The 20,809-nt window shown below is 34.1% G+C and overlaps 1 protein-coding gene across 3 annotated transcripts in view; it reads left to right on the top strand.

Annotated features, from left to right (window-relative positions):
• Positions 1–15,324, top strand: part of TNPO1 (transportin 1) — a 50,770-nt gene extending 35,446 nt beyond the window's left edge. For 2 of the 3 annotated variants that reach the window (XM_087927136.1, XM_026718177.2), the window contains exons 19-25: positions 1,058–1,156; positions 1,310–1,405; positions 4,420–4,495; positions 5,296–5,395; positions 5,693–5,767; positions 6,409–6,551; positions 10,370–15,324. In XM_087927136.1, the coding sequence (XP_087783262.1) occupies positions 1,058–1,156; positions 1,310–1,405; positions 4,420–4,495; positions 5,296–5,395; positions 5,693–5,767; positions 6,409–6,516 (554 nt within the window). In that variant the 3' untranslated portion in view covers positions 6,517–6,551; positions 10,370–15,324. The remainder of the gene's footprint in view (positions 1–1,057; positions 1,157–1,309; positions 1,406–4,419; positions 4,496–5,295; positions 5,396–5,692; positions 5,768–6,408; positions 6,552–10,369) is intronic. The other variant, XR_015742285.1, reaches the window with a different exon arrangement.
• The last annotated feature ends 5,485 nt before the right edge of the window (positions 15,325–20,809 follow it).

The following is a 20,809-nucleotide window of genomic DNA, read 5'->3' on the forward strand; positions in this document are numbered from 1 at the left end:
GGCAAAAAGACAAAACTCCATCTTCAGACAAATTACAATATCATAATCAGGCAGCACATCTTGTCACGGACCTTGTCAAGGACCTCCTCAAGGATCTTGAGGAGATTAAGCTTTTTTTCCTTTGTATTTTGAGGTTTTTAAATGGAAGGAGAAAACAGTTGTGAAGTGGAAGGAGGGAGGGAGGAAGGAAGGAGGGGGGAGAGGGAGGAAAGGAAGGAGGGAAGGAAGGAAGGCTGGCTGGCTGCAGCTGATGGTAAGAGTTCCAGCTGGTGCGAACATTCTGAGCGTTGGTTCTCTCTTGCAATCTCAAGAATCCTTAATAACCAAATGATCTGTTTTCTGCCACCAAGGATCCAGTTACTATCAGGCTTATCTCTCACTGGTTTTCTTTATCATTTTCCAATACATCTTTACCCAACAGAGATTTTTTTTCTCTGTCTCTCTTAAGTATTGTTACAAAAATTTGTAGTCCTGCCTATTGGACAAATAGGAGGAGTAGCCCAGTTTCCAATATATCTTCCTTTTTAGAAAATGGCACTCTGTTATAAGCCCCAGGTTGCCTTTTCCTCCTATTCAGATTTTAAAGAAAATACCCTATTGCAATTAGTAGTGACTAATATTTAAACCTCAATTTTTATCCTGTTCTCTCATTTCCATATACATATCTTTTCTTCGCTGTGTGATAGATTGTAAACATCTGTTTAGATCAGATTTAGAATTTTCATGGACTATGATAAACTATTTCTGGTTGGATCCTAATAAATACTATGCTTGCTCCACTTCAGAAACTGCTATTGCATTAAAAAAAAAACAGGTTCCTATGACAAATGTATCCATATGCCTGTTGTCTGGAAGGGAGATTAATTTTAATACATTGGCATGTTTATAATGGACTTTCCTATTTGGAATCTGAACTTTTTTGTTGGAATGGTTTTATAAATATTGGAGGGTTAAAATGTCAAAAGAATTTTCTATTAAAATTATATCATGCTGAAGTTTATGCTACGTTCTAACAAAGGATAAATTTTAATGACAGGGCTTATTTGTGTTTTTTCAGCTGATTTCATGCCAATTTTGGGAACAAACCTAAACCCTGAGTTCATTTCTGTGTGTAACAATGCCACATGGGCAATTGGAGAAATTTCTATTCAGATGGGTGAGATTGGCTTTTTTTTTTTAATGCTAGTTTGAATGTTCAATTGTGTAGATTTTTTTTGGTCTTATAGCCACTTATAAACTCTGTCAGCTGTGTTAAAGTGCCTATAATGAAAAGTGATTTTTAATACATTGCTTGTGTGTTTTTTTCTAGGTATAGAGATGCAGCCTTATGTCCCTATGGTTTTGCACCAGCTTGTAGAAATCATTAACAGACCCAACACACCAAAGACTTTGTTAGAAAACACAGGTACCCTACAACTGATCTGTTTGCAGTGACTTTTAAAATGTATTACACAAAATTGTAGGAAAACTTGATCAGTATTAAAAATAAGATGAATTTTAGATGCTTGTTCAATCCAGTTGGTTTAATAACAGGTAGTCCTCAATTTACAGCTATTTGAAGTTCTAATGGCACTGAAAAAAGTTACTTATGACCTTTTTTCACACTTAGGACCACTGCAGTATCCCCATGGTCACATGATCAGAATTTGGTGGCTTGGCCACTGGCTTGTGTTTATTATGCAGTGTCCCAAGATGATGTGATCATCTTTTGCAATCTTCTGACAAACAAAGTCAATGAGGAAGCCAGATTAACATAACCCTGTTACTAAGTTAACATCTGTAGCGATTCACTTAAAAATTGTGGCAAGAAAGAACATAAAATGGGCAAAATTCACTTAATAATTTTGCTCCTGAGCAATGGAAATTTTGGGCTCAATTATGGTTGTAAGTTGACAACTACCTATAAACAGCTCCTGCCAAACTAATTAATTAGCTTCAGTTACCTTTACTTCTCTGATGTTGTGATTCTATCATTGAGCAAATTAAATATTCTGAAGCTGTGTTGGTAGGGGAGGGATCTTCCATTAATGAACAATTTTTTCAAGAGTGCTGCCAAAAGAGTAGTAGTTTGTGGCAAATTTGGAGCTAAGGTGATTAATTCCCTACAATTTAGACTAATTGTTTTGTGTTAAGGAAGAGCAAATTGTTTTTTCTTCGTCTTGCTGCCATGAAATTATCAATGTTTTTCCCAAAAAATTCTAGTGGGGTTGTTTTGTATCAGTACATAAGACTTCAAAATTTTAGCTACATTATTAAATTTTGGTTATATTTATAGTTAAAATAATCCAGTTGACTTCTTTTTATATGAAATAAATTATCAGTTCTTTGCATGTAGCTTACTTGAAGTCTTCATAATTATAATGGACAACATGATGAAACCAAACAGATTTTTAAGTGGCTGGACATTATACATTGTGTAAACATATACAATTTGGTTGATGTATATAATGGTATTAGAATTGAAGGAGGCTTTATAATGGAATTGAATCTTGTCCTATACCCTGTGGAACATGTTAACAAATTTTCCAGTATTCTATAAATTTCTGGTTACCTTTCTAGCTAGCTATCTGCATTGTAGTGTGATAGCTAGACTGCAAATATTTGTTTATTTTTATTAGTTTTTCCCTCACTTTTTAAATAATTAACTCAAGGTGGCAAGCATATATAATACACCTTCCTTCTCCTAGCTTCCCTGCAACATAACCCTGAGAATGAGTGGCCTAAAGCTGGCTTTCATGGCTAAATCAGGACCAAACGAAACTGGCACTCTGAATGTGTATTTAAAATCATAGTCTGTTATAGAAATGACTGGTTATCTGAGTTTCAGTTTAAACCAATTTTGGCTTATTTTTAAGGATGTAGGTCAAGTTTCATTCTATGCATGTTTGTTAAAATGCAGTATAGCAGTACATTTATTTCTGTAATGGAAATGAATTATACCTGTGATTTGGCACTGCACCAGCGTTTCAGTATTCAGGAAGAGTTTGTCAATAAGAAGAGGTTTCTCTATGCATAAATTCTAGAAAACCAGTTTCCTGAAAATTACAACTTAAATTTTGTAAAATGGATACCCCAGACATACTATATACTACAAATAAATGTTGAATGTATTGCACATTAGATTTGTTGTGGGATATTCTGCTAAAATAATTTAATACCTGAAATCACAATTAGAATTCATAGGCTTAATTATTCTGGCACAATACAGTATTATGCAAAGTAAAATACCTGCTAAACATAAGTGGTACATACTTCTTCTCAGCCAATATATAAATTTTGACCAATGTTACTGTAAAGAAGTTTATCCAGTTTGGGTTTTTGAACAAAAAAGCAATTTGAATACTAATACCAAGTTTTCATGAACAGCATGATTTAAAAATAAACAAAGCAGAATATTTAATTTTATCCATATGGCCTTATAGGAAAATTCTTTTTTTTTATAATGTTGGTATATCCTACACCAAACCTTATAGTGAAAAAGAGCATCATCAGCTTTACTGCATGTGTTCATGAGATTTGTTCACACAAATGCCTGTTTTGGAGTGTTGCATAATGTCTTTTAAGCATAGGCTACTCTGCTTCATACAAATCTGCTGGATTTTAGTATTCATGTAGTTTGCTTCAAATAATCCTTAAACATACCCACACTTTCCCTTTTCTGAAGAATTGCTCTGTGAGCTGAGAGAACACCATTAAAAATGTTTATGGCCACTTTCAAGACAAATTTTCAGACTGAAGACAGGAAAATGTTCAGATAAAGCAGGTTTCTTTTATTATAGTTTGTCGTATCTTTAGCTTTGAAACACTTCACAAAGATAAATAATGTAATATTTACATTATTATTATTTAATATTTACAATAACCCAATAAAGCAAATTTTATTGTGAGTAGCTATGTTCCTATTATCCTCTTTCTTATTAAATTTAGTTTTATATAATAAAAATAGCCTTAGGAAATTACTAATAACTTTAGATATAATTCTGTTTGGATTTTCAAATGAATATTTATCACATTAAATGTTAATTTTAAATATTACACAAAAATATTCATTAATGTTAAGAAATATGTTTCAAATTCCCTAAATAAAAATAGCTGTTGTAATTAAACAGTATTAAGATATTGAGTGAAACTATTCATTTAATTTTAATCATAATTTTGGTGTTCTCTCATTCACTTTATTCCTTTTTCCTTTATTTCCCTGCCCTCCGCCAAATAGTATGCCACATATTGCTGCCCTTATTTTTAGGGGTGGTAATGAACAGCACTGGTGAAATCTTATGTTTATTATCATACACAGGTTCTGTTGGTTTCTGTTTCTGAGTTATTTGTTGTTTTTTCTTTATTTTTCTCCTTCCCCCCTCATTTGCTCATGTCTTGGTTGGCGTTTGGTGGTGTATAACCGTGATTGCGTTACCTTAGCAATAACAATTGGTCGTCTTGGTTACGTTTGTCCTCAAGAGGTGGCCCCCATGCTACAGCAGTTTATAAGACCCTGGTGTGTATTATTCAATCTTTTTTTAATTCATTTTTCTTCACTTTCTTCTTTCTTCCTTCCTTTCCTCTATTCTCACTTCTAGATGTATTTTTCAGTTGGTTACAAATATCACTGTTCTTAATCATTGCCAACCATGTGACTAATCTTGTCCTATCAGGTTTGTGAGGTTTTTTAGCAGTACTTTTGTGTATATATTTCATGTTGTGGCTAACAACTAATTGATGCATGGGATAAGATTGTCACATGCTTGATGTGTCAAAGCTTGACAATTAAAAGCATTTAAATCCACCAGAATGATAATATGCATGCAAATAGCATAAAACATGAAACACCGCATTACATTACTTCAAAACATTTGCAATTTGACTTGCTGTTTGAAATACATGTTTCTAGATTTGTACCAAATTGCTTGCTTGCTGCTGTAACAAGTTAAAGATGTTATGTTATGATACATCATAAATTTTATATTGTTGCAGTATATACTGCTTTTACCGATGGACACTTCTATATATAAATATATATGTGTGTGTGTTCATATTAACAGAAGTATTTAATGGAATACAGGTCACATTCAATATCAGCTGTGGAACATAGAAAAGTAGCTGATTTAATATTGACCACCCTTGGAGAATTAAATAGGGCTTAATATACAAAAAATAATGTAGAATGTATGTAAGATTAATGATGTTTGTGTGGCTTAGTCTTTAAGGTCTTCTAGCTGTGACACTTATTCCATCAAATACTATTAAAATTAAAATTAAAAACAAAAAATCTAAAACTTAGGTTCTTTATTGTATTAGGTGCACCTCTTTACGAAACATAAGGGACAATGAGGAAAAGGATTCAGCATTCCGTGGAATTTGTACCATGATTACCGTCAACCCTAGTGGAGTAGTCCAAGTAAGTCTTGCGTTGGTCTTGGGCAGGGGAAGGGAAATTAATTTAATTTAAATGTTTGAATGATCAAATACGATTGATTAACAAAGAAATAAATATATACGAATTGACTTAAGGTTTTGAAAGGGGAATGTACTAAGTATATAAGATACCAATATGAAAGATAATTGCAATTTGTTAGGAATTTATTTCTGATATTTGACATTGTGGGGCAGAAAAGTATAGTCTTATTTTTGAAATAATTTATTGCATTTCTGTTAATGAACATTTCTAATTTACAATTTCTATAAACTTTTGCAGGACTTTATATTTTTTTGTGATGCTGTTGCATCATGGATTAGCCCAAAAGATGATCTCCGAGACATGTTCTGTAAGGTAATAATTTTTTTAAAAACAGTATATTATTATTATTATTATTATTTAAATGTGAGGTAAAGAGAGCTTTGTATGGTGCCAAACCACTTTATTTTGGTAATGTGCAAATACTGTTCATCATTTCTAATGTGGATCTGTAATTAAAGATGATTCCATTTTTCTTCCTGCTGTTGCTAAAAGATTTCTTCAGTTAGCTTGCTTTTCCCCTTGCACCAGTAGGCAGGACCAAAGGATGTTTCTTTTGTAGCTCTAGGTGGCAACAAACAATACTTCCCACTAGGTCCTTGGTGCTAACTGTTTCGGTAAGAGCTTTTGGATAAAGTTTGCTATTTACTTTTTGTCCCCATTCCTCTTCATTTTTCCCCTTACAACTTGTCTTTTCCTTTCCTTTCTTCTTTCTAAGGGACTGTCATGGCTTATGATGGTCCAGATAGTCCATCCTTTACATGCAACGATAACTAGGAGCAGCTTCCAAATGGCTACAGCAGTCTGTAAAAATAGTTGGGTGCTTTAAAATGTATCATCCCTTTCAAAGGATTAACAAGACACTAATATTTGAGCACTTCTGCCTTTATTCCATAACTAATTAAATATTTATTTTGCAAATATCACTTTGAAAAAAAGTTAACTTTAATTTTCAGATCCTTCACGGATTTAAAAATCAAGTGGGAGATGAAAATTGGAGGCGTTTCTCTGACCAGTTTCCTGTTCCTCTAAAAGAGCGCCTTGCAGCTTACTATGGGGTTTAATCTCATGTCTTCAAGCTGCAGTACCATAATTAGAGGTAAATCATTTATTTTTCAACTATCTGTGAGCTTCCTGTAGGTTTTTTCCAATACATGAGTTGTTTTGTTGTCTTTTTAGTGGGCACTCTATTTAACTACAGGTAGTCTTCAACTTACAACTGTTTGTTTAATGATGGTTTGAAATAATGGTGCCCTGGGAAATAATATTTTATGGCCTAGCAGTTCGAAAGCATGTAAAAATGCAAGTAGAAAAATAGGGACCACTTTGGTGGGAAGGTAACAACGTTCTGTGTGCCTTCGGCATTTAGTCATGCCAGCCACATGACCACGGAGACATCTTTGGACAGCGCTGGCTCTTCGGCTTTGTAACAGAGATGAGCACCGCCCTCTAAAGCCAGAAACGTCTAGCACGTAGGTACGAGGGGAACCTTTATCTTTTAAAGCACTTTTAACTGTCATAAAACATTGCCACCTGTGGTCATTTATTTGTGATTTGGGTTTTTGACAACCATTTGTATTTATGACCTGTTGCCAAGTCCCCTGCAAACAGGATCACCATTTGCAATCTTCACTATCAGCCTCCTTAAAAAGCCAGTGAGTGAGCTGGCAGGAAATGTTGCAAACTGCTGCCACCTGCCAAGAGGACTCCTACTCGTGTCTAGTTGTGGCTGAAAGAGTTCCCTGTTAAAATCTTAAGTAGGCACACAGAATAGAAATCCTTTGGCACACAGCTCTTTCAGCCAGCCCCAAGAGGTGAGAGAGGGTTGAAACACAAATAAGATTTTCAGCCTCCTGAGTGTAGATGCACACAGTAAAGGAAAGTGTGCAGGATGCTTCAGGGCACCCAGGCACAAACTGCACATAATTGTTGTTCAACGCAGGGGCTGAAAATCGTACTTGGATTTTCATCTAGCAGAGGGGCAGTGCAGTAAGGTCCAGAATTCAGGGTGTCTCAGAGGTGGGGTGGGGGCCCTGGTGGCCTACAGCAGACCACACATAAGTATATTTCTGCTCAGGGGCTGAATATGTGCTTGGATTTTGGCAGAGAAGATTTTCAGTTCCTGAGCAGAAAGACATTCATGCAACCTGTGCTAGGTCACCAGGGCCTCTCTCACTCCACTGGGGCATCCCACAGTCCTTACCCATCTGCTTAACAACTACAAGATCGTTTAACAACCAAAACTGGAAGTGTCAGGGTAACAGTTGTTGAGTGAAACAGTCATGTGATGTTTTGCTTAACAACCGCTTCACTCAGTGACCAAGATTTCAATCCTAATTATGGTTGTAAGTCAAGGACTTACCTGTATGGATTTTCTACTACTGTTATGACCCAGCCTTAGCAGAAACAAGAAACTGTCACAAAAAAACCTTGATTGCTGCTTGATTTACCTCTTGTGAATTAATTGCATTCACCCACGAAAAATCCTTCAAGGAGTTAACTGCAGTATAGATAGACCTTATCAGTTCCTTGAGATAATTGTAAGGCTGCGAATTCCAGCCAAAAGGCTGCAAATTAAGTTTTTGCAAGCGGTCTTTGTGGCAGGAAACACCATGAGCAAAATCTTCAAAAATACCACTGTTGTGTCCTATGACAACCACTCCCCTTTCCTTCTATTTATTCATCAGCCCCCCTCCCCATTCAGCGTCCACGTGTGCTTTGCTTCCTGAGTCGACTCCTTGTCCTCAGTTGCTCACCTCTTTTAACTGCTCTGTACATATGTGCATCTGGAACAGGTCCCAGCTGTTCTTCCTCCCCACTCAAATCAGCCTCCAAAGGCAGCTGCTTCTCCGGTAGCTAGGAAATGTCGGACAGCCCTGGCTCAATCTCTGTCTGACACAGAGCATCCTTCAGAACCTTCCCCAGACTCCAGCACTGGCCAAGTTCCTCCCCAACCTCATTATCCAAGTCTGCCGCCAGCTCTGCTGGCAGTGGTGGGCCACAAAACAACTACAAGTGAAGACTAGTTTCTTCAGCAATTCCACAGAGTCAGTGGAACATCCTCATTTAGTTACTTAAACAACCTGATAAAATTTTAAACTAGTTTTAATAGATTCAAATCACTACATGTACCTAATGCGCTATACAGTAGGCCTTGGTATGGTGTAATGCAATGATTTGTTTCACACAGCATGCTGAATCAACATTAGATTTTCACAATATTCAAAAACACAAGCTAAGTAATCACATTTTAGCTTAGTCTGTTGTTCCAATCCAGTCCTTTCTGTTCATGGAACTTTGCCAGAGCCTATTAAATTTAGCGAAATGGCTTCTGGTTCTCCCATCTGCAGTACAGCAAAGCACTGAGTCAGTGGTAGGATTCACATTTTTTTACTACTGGTTCTTTGGGTGTGGCTCGGGTGTGATTCAACCAGTGTAACAACCCGTTTGTTGAGCTCGTGCTTTGCGTGCACATGTGCACTTTGCGCGTGTGCAGAGGGTTTGCTACTGACCTTCTGCAATCCTGCAATCTCCCTGTATGTTAAACAGATGAAATGCGGCAATCCGCTGTGCCGTATGAAGCAGCCAAGCTTGAAAACCAGGAAATAAAGGTCAGAATAGAACCCAGGTGGGCAGGCCCAGTAGCTGATCATTGAAGCGAACTGGTTCACTCACAGATGATCTTCAGAGCTACTGGTTTGGCTGAACCGGTAGACTTGTCACCACTGCATTGAGTGTATACGTTGAATTGAAGCAGCCTGAATATGCAAAGATTTGTGTATTTTGAAAGCTCCTCATATACAACCTGTACATCCATCAGTGCAATGGTGTCTAAGTAGACAACACTGAACAATAAATATATCAGTAAGGCAGCTAATCTGTTGTTTTGGATTTTTTTCACACTTAGGTTTTTTAAAAACTTTTTTAAACAATCTCAATTTTCAATTCGGTTATGAAGACATCCGCAAATTTTTGTACTCTCGTTTAAAAAATGTATAATGAAAACTGTCCCTGTGTGTACTTCGTTAGTTCTCTAGAACTGAATTTGGGAAGTAAAAGAATAATATCTGAATTGTAATTTCTGTTCCTCTTACATAAGCTTTTAATAAAATATCATATTTGGAACTCCTAAAATCAGGACTGACTTAAACAGTAGCAGAGACTACTCATAAAGTGTTGACCCTAGACATTAGTGATTTGTATGATTTAATTGAGTTTATTATTTCAGGTATAAGTGGAACTAGAAATATTATGAGATCTGTTGATAAAGATTTAATACCAAAAACTTGAAGAAATAGCAATTAACTTTGAAAATACTATACTAGTGCTTTGTTATGCATATTATAGAGCAACATTAATTTGTATTTCCTATCTGTTAAAAAGTACCGTATTTCCCCATGTATAAGCCACCCCTTTTTTCCAAAATTTTCAAGCCCAAAAAGTAGGGGGGTGGCATATACAAAGCAGGTACACTTTTTATACGTGAAAAATGCATAAAATAATAAAGTAGGAATAAACTGGTTTTCCAGCAGTATGCTATACATTTTTGTAAAAATTGTACGTGATGATATGATTACGAGTGCGAGTACGCGATAGAAATGCATACGCTAGGCATTGGCCTGAATGCTTCGTTCCTACTCTCGTTCCGATGCGTAGATTGCTAGTGTCGCCCGCACTGCTTTCGGCGTCATGACCGAAGTTGTAGATCTAGACGTCGAATTTTGTTTCTTTGTAAATTTTCTTTCTTCATAACTTGTTTCTCTAATAAAATATTTTTTTCAAAACTTCACAGTCCAAAAATTGGGGGGTGGCTTATACAAAGGGGGTGCTTATACATGGGGAAATACGGTATGTGTTAATCATATATATTATTAAACAATTTCCTTTTGAATAAAAACTCTTATTTCTTTCTTTCAGGTCCTTCAGTCTGGAAGACTGGGAGGAAGCCTCTGCACCCAGGGAAAAATGTTACCCTTTACTGGGGGGAAGGGTAAACCAGTAGGGAATACAGTACAATCCCAAGCCTACTGGGAGGGGCGGGAGGGAGGTGTTGCCGTCACTGTATTAAGCCGATGTTGGGAAATGTTTTAACATCTGGAGCTTTTGTGGGTGGAAATCTGTCTCCTGTTACAATTCTGCACTGGATGTGAAGATGCGCAAAAAAGTTTGTTCACAACAGCACATTCTGCAATATTATGGGGAATTGTACCAAAATGAAATTATATAATAGATCTATAGGGGATATGTAAAGAGAAAATACATTGTGTTCATGCGATAAAGGAAACAGAAGAATGGCAATTACAGACAGTTTAATGGTATAACAAGGGGTTTCTGCATTGTTTCATCTTGATGGGATTCCTAAGTATTGCATGTTGATGAAGAACTAAACAAATGAAGTTAGTACAGTTAAGGTGAAGCTTGCTCCCTGTATTAGGAGTAAGCACTTGCAGTATACAAATTTAAATAACCCCATAATGAAGTAATAAAGGCTGAAGCAAACAAATGAAGCAACCTGCAAGATGCCAAATGAGTCACTCCTTTTCATTTTTAGTGGGGGGAAAATGGGCATTTCAGAAGAAAGATTAATCTTTTTAATTTTCCATTTAAAGGGTAGTAGATATGATTTGATGGTTGTGCTTCATTAGATTTAATTTCTAGAGTCAGGCATAATTCTTAATGTGCAGTTTAAGATTCAGGCATGCATTTTGGGTCATAGTGATCAAGCATATTTTTAATGGGAAAGTTAGCATGCTTACATAAGGAGTGAGTGGTAAACATTACTTACCTTGCGCCAGTTTTGTGTTGCAGTTTACCAATTCGTGCGGTATAACCCTGCATTTAAAATTCCTTTAAAATTCTGTGGATTTTATTTTTATTAAGATATAAGTATAAAATACTGTAGTAACAATTAGGCCTCAAAATAATTTTTAGGATCTCTTAGGAATATGATTGATATTGTAATGTGTAACCTGCACAATGTGGAAAGCAGATATAGCTGTGCAAAATATTGCCTCTGTGCTGTCAGTGTGATGTGCTTTCTGCATGGTTATACTATTAGTGATTTTTATCAAATCTTCTAAAATGAGTTATAAGGTAAAACCTGTTAAAGGTTACATAAATGTTAGTTGATGCCTAAAGACAATTGTAGAAAATTGATGACATGATTGCTACATTTCAGTGTTTATTCATGCCCAACATATTTTATTATTCTCTCCTCCACAAAGCATGATCTTAAGAGATGCATAAGTTAGTATATGTAAAGCAGGGTATCTACACTGTGTCGGCGCATGTTGGGGGCCCATTGTGTCCTAGAGAGACCACAGAAGGGTGCAGGTTAAAAGCTACAGAGTGAATGTTCGTTTGGATCCTTTTCATTTCATTTGTTTAGCTTTTCTGCTTCCCTTTTCTATTTGCTTGTATTTCTGTGAATAAATCCTTGTTAAGTTTACCTTTTACTTTTCTTTCCACGTGTATTTTCTTATGTACTGTGAATGTGAAAATCTAACTGGTACACTTGATTTTGTGTTACTATAAAAGTGAAAGTGTGATTAATTTAGACTGCATAAAAAGTATCCCATGATGATAAAGGAAAAATGGAAAGATAATAACTCTGCTGGTCAGAAATAAAGCCACACTTTTCCATTTTCCCTTAAGTGCTGCAAAATTAATCTGTGCAAAAAAAGAAAAGAAAAGCCATAACAACCGCCTTACATTTAGCTTCTCATCTTTACATTAAAAAAACATACTGGATAACCATTTTGTAGGGAATGAGTGTATGATTTTGATTCTTTTTAAGGTCTGTTGTATGATTTAGCCATTGCACTGAAGATCAACCTTGTATGAGTATGAATTTATGAAATCTTATTTCAGGCTTTTTTTAATGCATGGGAGCATGCACAAGTCCTATACATTCCTTTTTTTTCCTTTGTAAATTTCATTGGGGTCAAATATATTTGAAAATGATTTATTACAATGTGTCCTGTATAAACGTCTTATGAACAGGTTTATGCTACTATGCCATTAAAACCACTGGAATAAAATTGCATATAGTGATCTACTTTCAACTAACTTGTTGTATTGGAAGCCAGAACTTTCAGCTGACCTTTGCTCTAGCTTTTTCAATCAATGAAGTAGATATGAATTCCGAATAAAGTAAATCTTAACATTTATTAAGGCCAGAACTTGCCTTTTGGCAAGAGTTTACATTTCTGTAAGGAATTCTCAAAGATAAATTTTTATTTATTTTGGCCCTTCTGTTGTTGAATTTGATAGTTGCTGATAACATTAAAGATTAGCACATAGAAGCTACTTATATAGAGAGATAATTTTATTACATGGGTTAATATAAAGGGATGTGACTGTTCTATTGTAATTTAGCCGATCTCACAGAAAAGTAGCAAAGCAATACTGCAGTTAGAATTAACAAATTAAGGCTTCATAGCGAACAGTATTCATAATGAATAAAATTACAATATACTTGCAGAAGCTGCTTTTGGTATAGAATTTGTGGTAAGGAGAATTCTAATACAACACTAAATTGTAAATCAAATATATTGCATCATGGGATATATAAAACATAATTCTTTTTGTGTATTTTTGACAGTTTTGAATGTTAATTGAATGTTGTTCTGTAGAATTGTATGTTTGTCTTTGTTACATTCCAGTGTTCTCTGCCTCTTGGCATGCTACAGGCACGGCTTACTAAATCTGCTCCTTACACAGTGAATTAAGTGCTTAGTGTGCTAAACTACAGAAATAGCCGCTGCTAAATGATGTAGATTTTCTACTTGAATATTTTTGTTGTAGGAACCTCAGGAGGTCAGTGTTTACTGTTTTATATATGGCTTTGTTTTTGTGTTGAAGGCCCCTTTGCTTTTTGAAGGATTCTAACAATGAACAAAGCTGCTGATCAACCTAAGTTGGTAACAGAAAGTATATTTAAAAATATATATAAATAAAAGTATCTCCTTTACACTTTAACTTGACTAATGTAGAGTTTTTGATTGTTAAATTTGTGACTATTAAGGGAAAAAGTCTTATCTAACATCTTTGTTGCATTTCTTTAAATTGAAGGGGAATGGATAACATTTTGTAAGGTTTTTATCTTATTTTTTTCTAAGCTGGTATGTAGAAATCAGGTCTTTGATCTAGATTTCAGTGTTTAATGGTATTTAATTTGAAGTACTATACATTTCAGAGGATTCATTTCCAAGTAAGTATGCTTAGGACTGTAGTCTAGGTTTATTGCCGTGCTGAAGACGAAGTCATGGTAACTTTCATAAAATTCATAGATTTTTTTAAGTAATGTTACTTTTGTAATAAACAATATTGACACTGTGATAATTCTTTTTCTTTAGCATTGGCATTGAAGTATTTAAGCTACATAAATACTGTGTAATTTAGATTTATACTATTGTAAGAGGATTTCCAAAGCTGAAGTTTCTGTTATTTAGATAAGAAATATTCATACTAGTTTTTTCTCAGGTGAATAATCTTGTACCCTTTTGTTTAGATAAGAGGCTTATTTCATAAGAGTACCAATTTGTTGTTCATATAGAACTGCCTAATGTCTTAAACTTTCATATCTGAATTGAGTTACTATGGGACAGCAATTACTTATTTTATTCATATTGAATGAATTAACAAGGATGTATAACATTCTTTTTAAGAGATGAATGCATCTGTATGAATAGTACCCAATAATCACCGTAAAATAGACTTTATATTGTGCAGTGCAAAGTTATGTTCCTGTTGTCAAAAAAAAAAAGAGATTATAACTTGGAATATGTTCATATCGAAGTAGCCTAGGCTTTTTTGGCATAATGAATACCTAAAGGATAAACATGAAAATTATCATTTTTTTCTGATATAAACTACTATATGCCAAGCAGTAATTTCTTAAATTAACATTGCTGTTTGTATGTGAATGATGTACTGTGGTTAGCATTTGGCTCTTCAGGATATTTTGATTTTGAGGTGATTAGATTCACAACTTGACATTTTAATACAGTTTAATACTGCACAGAAATTTCTGATGTTCTTAATTTAAAATGTCTGCAATTTAAAGCTATACTCTTTATACTTGCTTGTCAAATTAAATCAGTGTTTAGGCTGTCCTGACTGAAATTTTAATATGGGCATATACAGTGCAGTTTCATCACTAAAAGACTAAGTGAAAACGTAACAGAGAAATTTTAATGGTTATATTAAAGTAATTGTTTGATCTTATTTTGCTGGATAGATGCACTTTTAAACAAGGTAGTTAAACTTCAAATTAATTGTAGCGTTGATGATATGGTATTTTCCTAACTTTCCCCACCTAATAACTTGATTCTTGTGTGACAGTTCATTTTAGAATCAGTACTACTTTTGTATGTACAATTAAAACATTTTGGATGGCACATTTTTGTCATCTTTCTTCTAAAGATACTATACTTTTTCTCCTAACCAACTTTGTCATACGGTTGTTTATTTGAATTAGATTACTAACAATAGTTAAAATAATAAAGTAGTCAGATCTTTCTGCTGACAACTTAGGTTGTACGAGTTTGCTTGAAAGCATTAAATTGGATGTGTTTTCCATATGTGTTAGAATATTCCCTTCAAACATATCCTTCAGCAACTTCTCAAACTTTATTAAGTTGATTTTTCTTGTCTGCCTCTGCCAACAAAGCTTCATTTTAAACACAATATGGTTTCAATTTTTGATAAGCTGCTGAATTCTAAACAATTTCGGGGCCACCAAATATTTTGGATCATGCAGAGAATATATATTGTAATGTAGTAATTTTGTATTTACATTTGTATGATGTGATAATAGATGTGAATGTTAATCACTGCTTAACTATGTTAATAAAATTTGTTTAAATAGATGCTGCACTCTGATTCTTAATGAAAAGAGAAGGAGCCATTGAAAACTGATTTGTTTTAATTCATTTATGTAGCTTCCAGTTTATCCTGATATTTGGGAAGTTATTACTGGCTACAGGAAAAAACATGTAGATTTAATTAACATAGAATCACTTGTTTATATATTTGTGTGTATATATATATATATATATACACATTGCTTTTTCTTTGGCTTTAGCAGCAAATAGACAAAACCAATTAGGTTTTGAGATATGCCTCTTTTACACAGTTTAATATGAATTGAATTTCTATTTTAGGATAGAACAGTTATATTCCAACTGAATATTAAATTATTACATTAATATATTTATTTATATTTGTAACATAAATGTTGCCATGATTTAATACTTGGCATCAAGACAGTGGCATTTGTTGGATGATAAGTGACTTCAAGGAAATCTATTCATTGGGTTTTAGTCATAGTTAAATTTAATTTACTCCTTGAAAAATAAAAGCTTTAGGATAACTAAGGAAGAATCACACATTTATTGTCTTAAATAACAAAATATAAACTTAAAAAAACAGCACAAGCATTTAAAGAATTCTGAGCTATAAAAGAAGGGGGAGAATTTCCAAAGTTCGGCTTTCCACAGATCTCTAAAAGCATTTCAAAAAGGTTCAATTTCTAGAATAAATTGGAATTTATAAAGAGCTCTACACAGATAGCATATCCGTTTTGGCACTTCCTAAGGTAACATGATCCAAGTCACGTACAGCTGCACAGATCTTACAACTAGCATCTGAGTTTGAATCTGAGAAATACATTGGCAATATTGAACATAACCTGATCTTACTGATTATCAAACTATTAAGGGTTCCTAGCCTCATAAATATACAAAATACACTGCAATAATATATAATTTTTATATACTATCTCACCTAAGTAACTGAGTGGTTCACAGCACTTTAAAAAATTGTAAAACCTTCAATATTACTTTAAAACTAAAATAACTACGATCAGTGGCAAAGTCCATCTTTGTGTCAAATTCAGCACAGCTATTGCAAAACCACCATTGCCTGACCCCCAAGAACAATGGCAGAGCCTTGTCTTCAGTGGCTTCCTAAAGTCATAAAAGGGTCAGAACCATTCTAGGATCTGGAGGAATGATGTTCCAAGCGGTGTATGCAACCTGGGTCCTGCCAGATAAACCCCTTTTAATAGATGAGATCTGTAACATGCCTTTCCTGAATACTTTGATCAATACCAAAAAAAATTTCCAGAGTACCTTAAATAGCAATCTTTACAAGACCCCATGGTCTTGGTTGATGAATAGATAGATTATTTAGGAATATATAAGGCCAAATATTTTTAATAGGTGGAATGGAATCTGAAACAGGCATGCATCCAGGAATATTGGGATAATATGAAGTCTAGCTTGCAAAACCCATTTAGATGGAAATTGGTGGATATATAAAAGAAACATTTTGTCATTTGTAATTTATTTACAAATGAAAAATTATTAGAGATGCTCAAAGTACATGCAAGTGAAAATCAATAGCCACTTAGTATATCATGTATTTTTATATTGTTTCAAGTTACAAAAGCTAGTGAAAATACAACACCAAAGAAACATTTTAAAATATTGATGATGTAATTATATTGAACATTAAAAGTTTTGTATCAGCAGACCGGTTGTTTTTATTCTATGAACTGCTTGTCTATTCTTGGTTTCTGCTAGCTTTTAAATATGTGAAATGTAACTGATTTTGAAAATGTGCTCTATCAAAAAAAAAGTATTTGAACTAGGGATGTCTCCTAATCTTGTTCTTAGTTTGCTTAATAAAAGATGCAATTAAACCAAAGAAAATCAGAATTTAAACTGGAAATCATAGTAGGATATATGAAAAAGCTTATGGAAGGTTGTTAAGATTTAATAGATTGGCAGTTGGGACTGAGCATTGTACAGATGGGACATGGGTAGCAATAGACAAAATAGCATATGAATTTAGGGAAATTTGAACATCATGATATAAATGATAACCATAATTGTCAGTATATCTTTTACAGATAAATTAATCTAAAATTTGAACAGAATACTGAGTATGTAGTGCAGAAAGGGTTGTATCTACAGTGTGCTTTTCAAGTTAAAAAATATCTAAAAATCAACTGACGATAGGTTAAAGGAATATATATTTAAAGAAAATGAATGAATGCACTACTCTTTTGTATCCATACACTTCTGTATCTACATGAAAAGGGTAGAATTTCTGTTACTCCCACTAATTGTTAATTCTTATCCTCTGGAATTTCAAACTAAAAAATAAATAAATACATCTCTTAGTCTTTACATCAACTGCCACAGAAATAGTGAAAGAGCAGGAGTACTAAAGAAAATAAATAGGGAAGGAGATGTGTTATACCGTAGTTTTCTCCAGTTTCCTGTGTATGAATAAAGCAAGCTATTGCACAAATGTCAGATTTAAAACAGCAACAGTTGTCTCTGAACACTGATCTCTGCAATGTGCATCACTGCTGATCATTTTACTAAGAAAAGAATCCCATGTGATTCACACTCGGGGAACACATTTTAAAACTGCTGTAGAAATGATAGAAATCACTGAGTATTCACTTAGTGCTTTTGGGGGCATAATTTTAAGATTTCAGTTTTTCTTTATGGTTATACACAGGAAAAGTAAAGTCCTAACCAAGAATAATGGCAAAGGCTAGTTATTTTAAGTGCATTGAAAAGAATAGAAAAGAGGCCTGCTCTGTATATGGGTATTTCATGGGCATTCCCTTTCAGTGCTTAATCTTGCACAACAATTCCTAACCTCTGTGGGGTATGGTATTGTCCTACAAGATGATACAAGACTGCAATTATTTTACAACCAGCATGATATTTCACTAATTGTAAAAATAGTTTATTGTAAAACTCTTATTTTAGTGGTAGATGTTTCCTTATGCATAGTGTGAAAGAAATGCAGATGTGCAACATGAGAAAGATACAATTGGGAAGTAATGGCCTCACACAGGAAAATAATGGATTAAAACGAATATCTCCTAAAGTATATTGAAACGTAAAAGAATAAGAGCTCAAAAATTTCAAAATAGGGTAATAAAGTTGGGAAATAAAGAAATAAGGTTTTAAAAGGGCAAAAACTACAGCCATCTAGCGTGATTTGACAAAAAACCAAAGTATCTTATGACTTGGCCTTAGATTTGTAGAAGACAAAAGGCCCATAGAAACCAGCACTCCTTTTAGAGGCAAAATCTAGATTTCAATGAAAGGAAGAATATATCTGAATATACTGATTTCTAAATGGAACTAGTTTTAGAGCAAAGAATGAAATAAAAATCAGGTAGGTACTTTTTTTAAAAAAAGTATAGTATAGAAATAAAAAGTATAGCTGACAAAGAACCAGAGAGCTACAGGAAACAGTTACAGCATTTGACATTTATGAGTGACAACTCATTGGCAATTGTGTTGGTAAATTTGGAGGAGACTGAAGAAATCTTCATTTTAGGAAATAACAAAATGTAATCTGACCCAATATTTATTTATTTTATTTATTTTGTCAAACAATTATTAGATAACAGGTATAAGTATAAACATAGTTATAAATATATGAAATGGATACGAATAAGAAAAAAAAGAATAGGACAGGGACGGTATGCACATTTTGGTACATTTATGCATGCCCCCTACAGACCTCTTAGGAGTGAGGACAGTCTAATGTTGAAGATTTTGGGATTTGGGGAAGAAACCACAGATAAGTTTTCTGTTAATGTGATATGAAAAGATGGCATCTTAGTAAAGACTCTTGATTAAGAAAAATATATTCTAGCATAAACCACTCACATAATATTGAAAAGCATGTACTATTTATGATTTTTCATAATAAAGCAAAAAGGGCAATAAAGAACATCTCTGTCCCCCCTTCAATTAGCTAATCCTGGCTTTTTCAAAAGATTTGTTTCATTATTTTGTAAGTCAAAAGAACTACCTGCATTTTTATCATAAAACTTTGTCTATTTCTCCCTTTTTGTACTTTTTTCTAATATTGCTTACTCCAAAGACCAGGACAGTGATGAGTACGTCTACTAAAATTATAAACTCAGGCCAAAGAAACCTCATGTGTCAGGGACAGAACCAGCACAAAACTCCTAAGCATATAAAATTTCCTATAAAACATGAGATTTTTCAATTTAGGACCAAAAAAAGGATTGTTGTGTATCCTTTCATATCAACCAAATAACAAAAATCCTTGTTGAACACCAGCACACCTCTCTACCTTAAAAATAATAATTGACGGCTTCTTCATTTCTGCCCTTCCTCATGACTTAATAGCCTGGGGCTTGTACCAAGGGGAAAACCAACAGAATAATCATTTCCTCTGCAAAATTGACTATCAATAAGGTGTTTGTTTAGTCTCTTGCTTCAACCATATACAGCAGGGGTGTCAAATGGCATCACAGCGCTGTCACATGATGTATTGCAACTTTTTTCCTCTTCCTTAAACTGAATGGCAAGTTTGACAGTATAATTGAGTATAATTGAAATGTGGTCATTTCAGCTGCCTTCTCTCAGTAAAGGGCAGATGCACAATTTTATTTTTTACCTTTGTTTAACCCTTTTGCAAAATAAATAATATATAACAATCGTTCTCTCCTATTGAATTTGGTAAAGGGGTACTGCCCTAAAGTACTGTCCACAGGAAGTGCTGGAAAACAGGAATTAAATAGAAATTTCTCTATTACAGAGAACATTCTTTTAGTGGATATTGTTATCATAGGGCTTGGAAACCAACTGAAATCTTCACTGCCCCAGAGATCTAAATAGTATGGAAATTGCTAACCATTGCCCTAAATATGTAGTTAGCCCTCATTTAATTTGTCCCTCATTTAGCAGCTGTTCAGTTACCATATTGGTGAGAAAGTATGGTAACTTAAATCTTTGCTTTTACAACTTTCACAATTCTGTAAAGCAAAGGGAAGATGAAGTAAGATTGTATGCATTGTTGCAATTTCTTTAGCGACCACTTTGCTTAACAACCAAGTTGCTGGTCCCAATTGTAGTAGCTAAGTGAGGACTACCTGTATAACATGCAGGTTGGGAAATCCTGGGAATTGCAGTTTCAACATAGTAGGAAGTTAATAAGTTGGAGAAGGCTGCTTTACATACCATACCAGTAGATCTTGAAGTCTTTTTTACAATCAATGTAGCCTTTATGGTTGTGTTTACATTGTACTCAACCCAATGCTGAACCACATATGTTAAATGCAATCTATATGCATCAGAGTAGTTTGCTGATTTTAACTAAAGACTTGCCTTTCCTTGAACTTTATTTGAAATACAAAGAGCATGATCCAGAAAAAATACTCAGAAACCAGCTTCTATGTTTTTTGTACTATATCACTAATATAAAGAGCCTGCAATTTACTGGTGTTTTTATCCACAAGACAAAATTAAGTATAACAACTTTGTTAGGGTTAGGGATACTTTCAGG

This window comes from Pseudonaja textilis, chromosome 2 (assembly GCF_049901715.1).
Source record: "Pseudonaja textilis isolate UNSWEBS1 chromosome 2, rPseTex1.2, whole genome shotgun sequence".
Taxonomy (NCBI): Eukaryota; Metazoa; Chordata; class Lepidosauria; order Squamata; family Elapidae; genus Pseudonaja; species Pseudonaja textilis.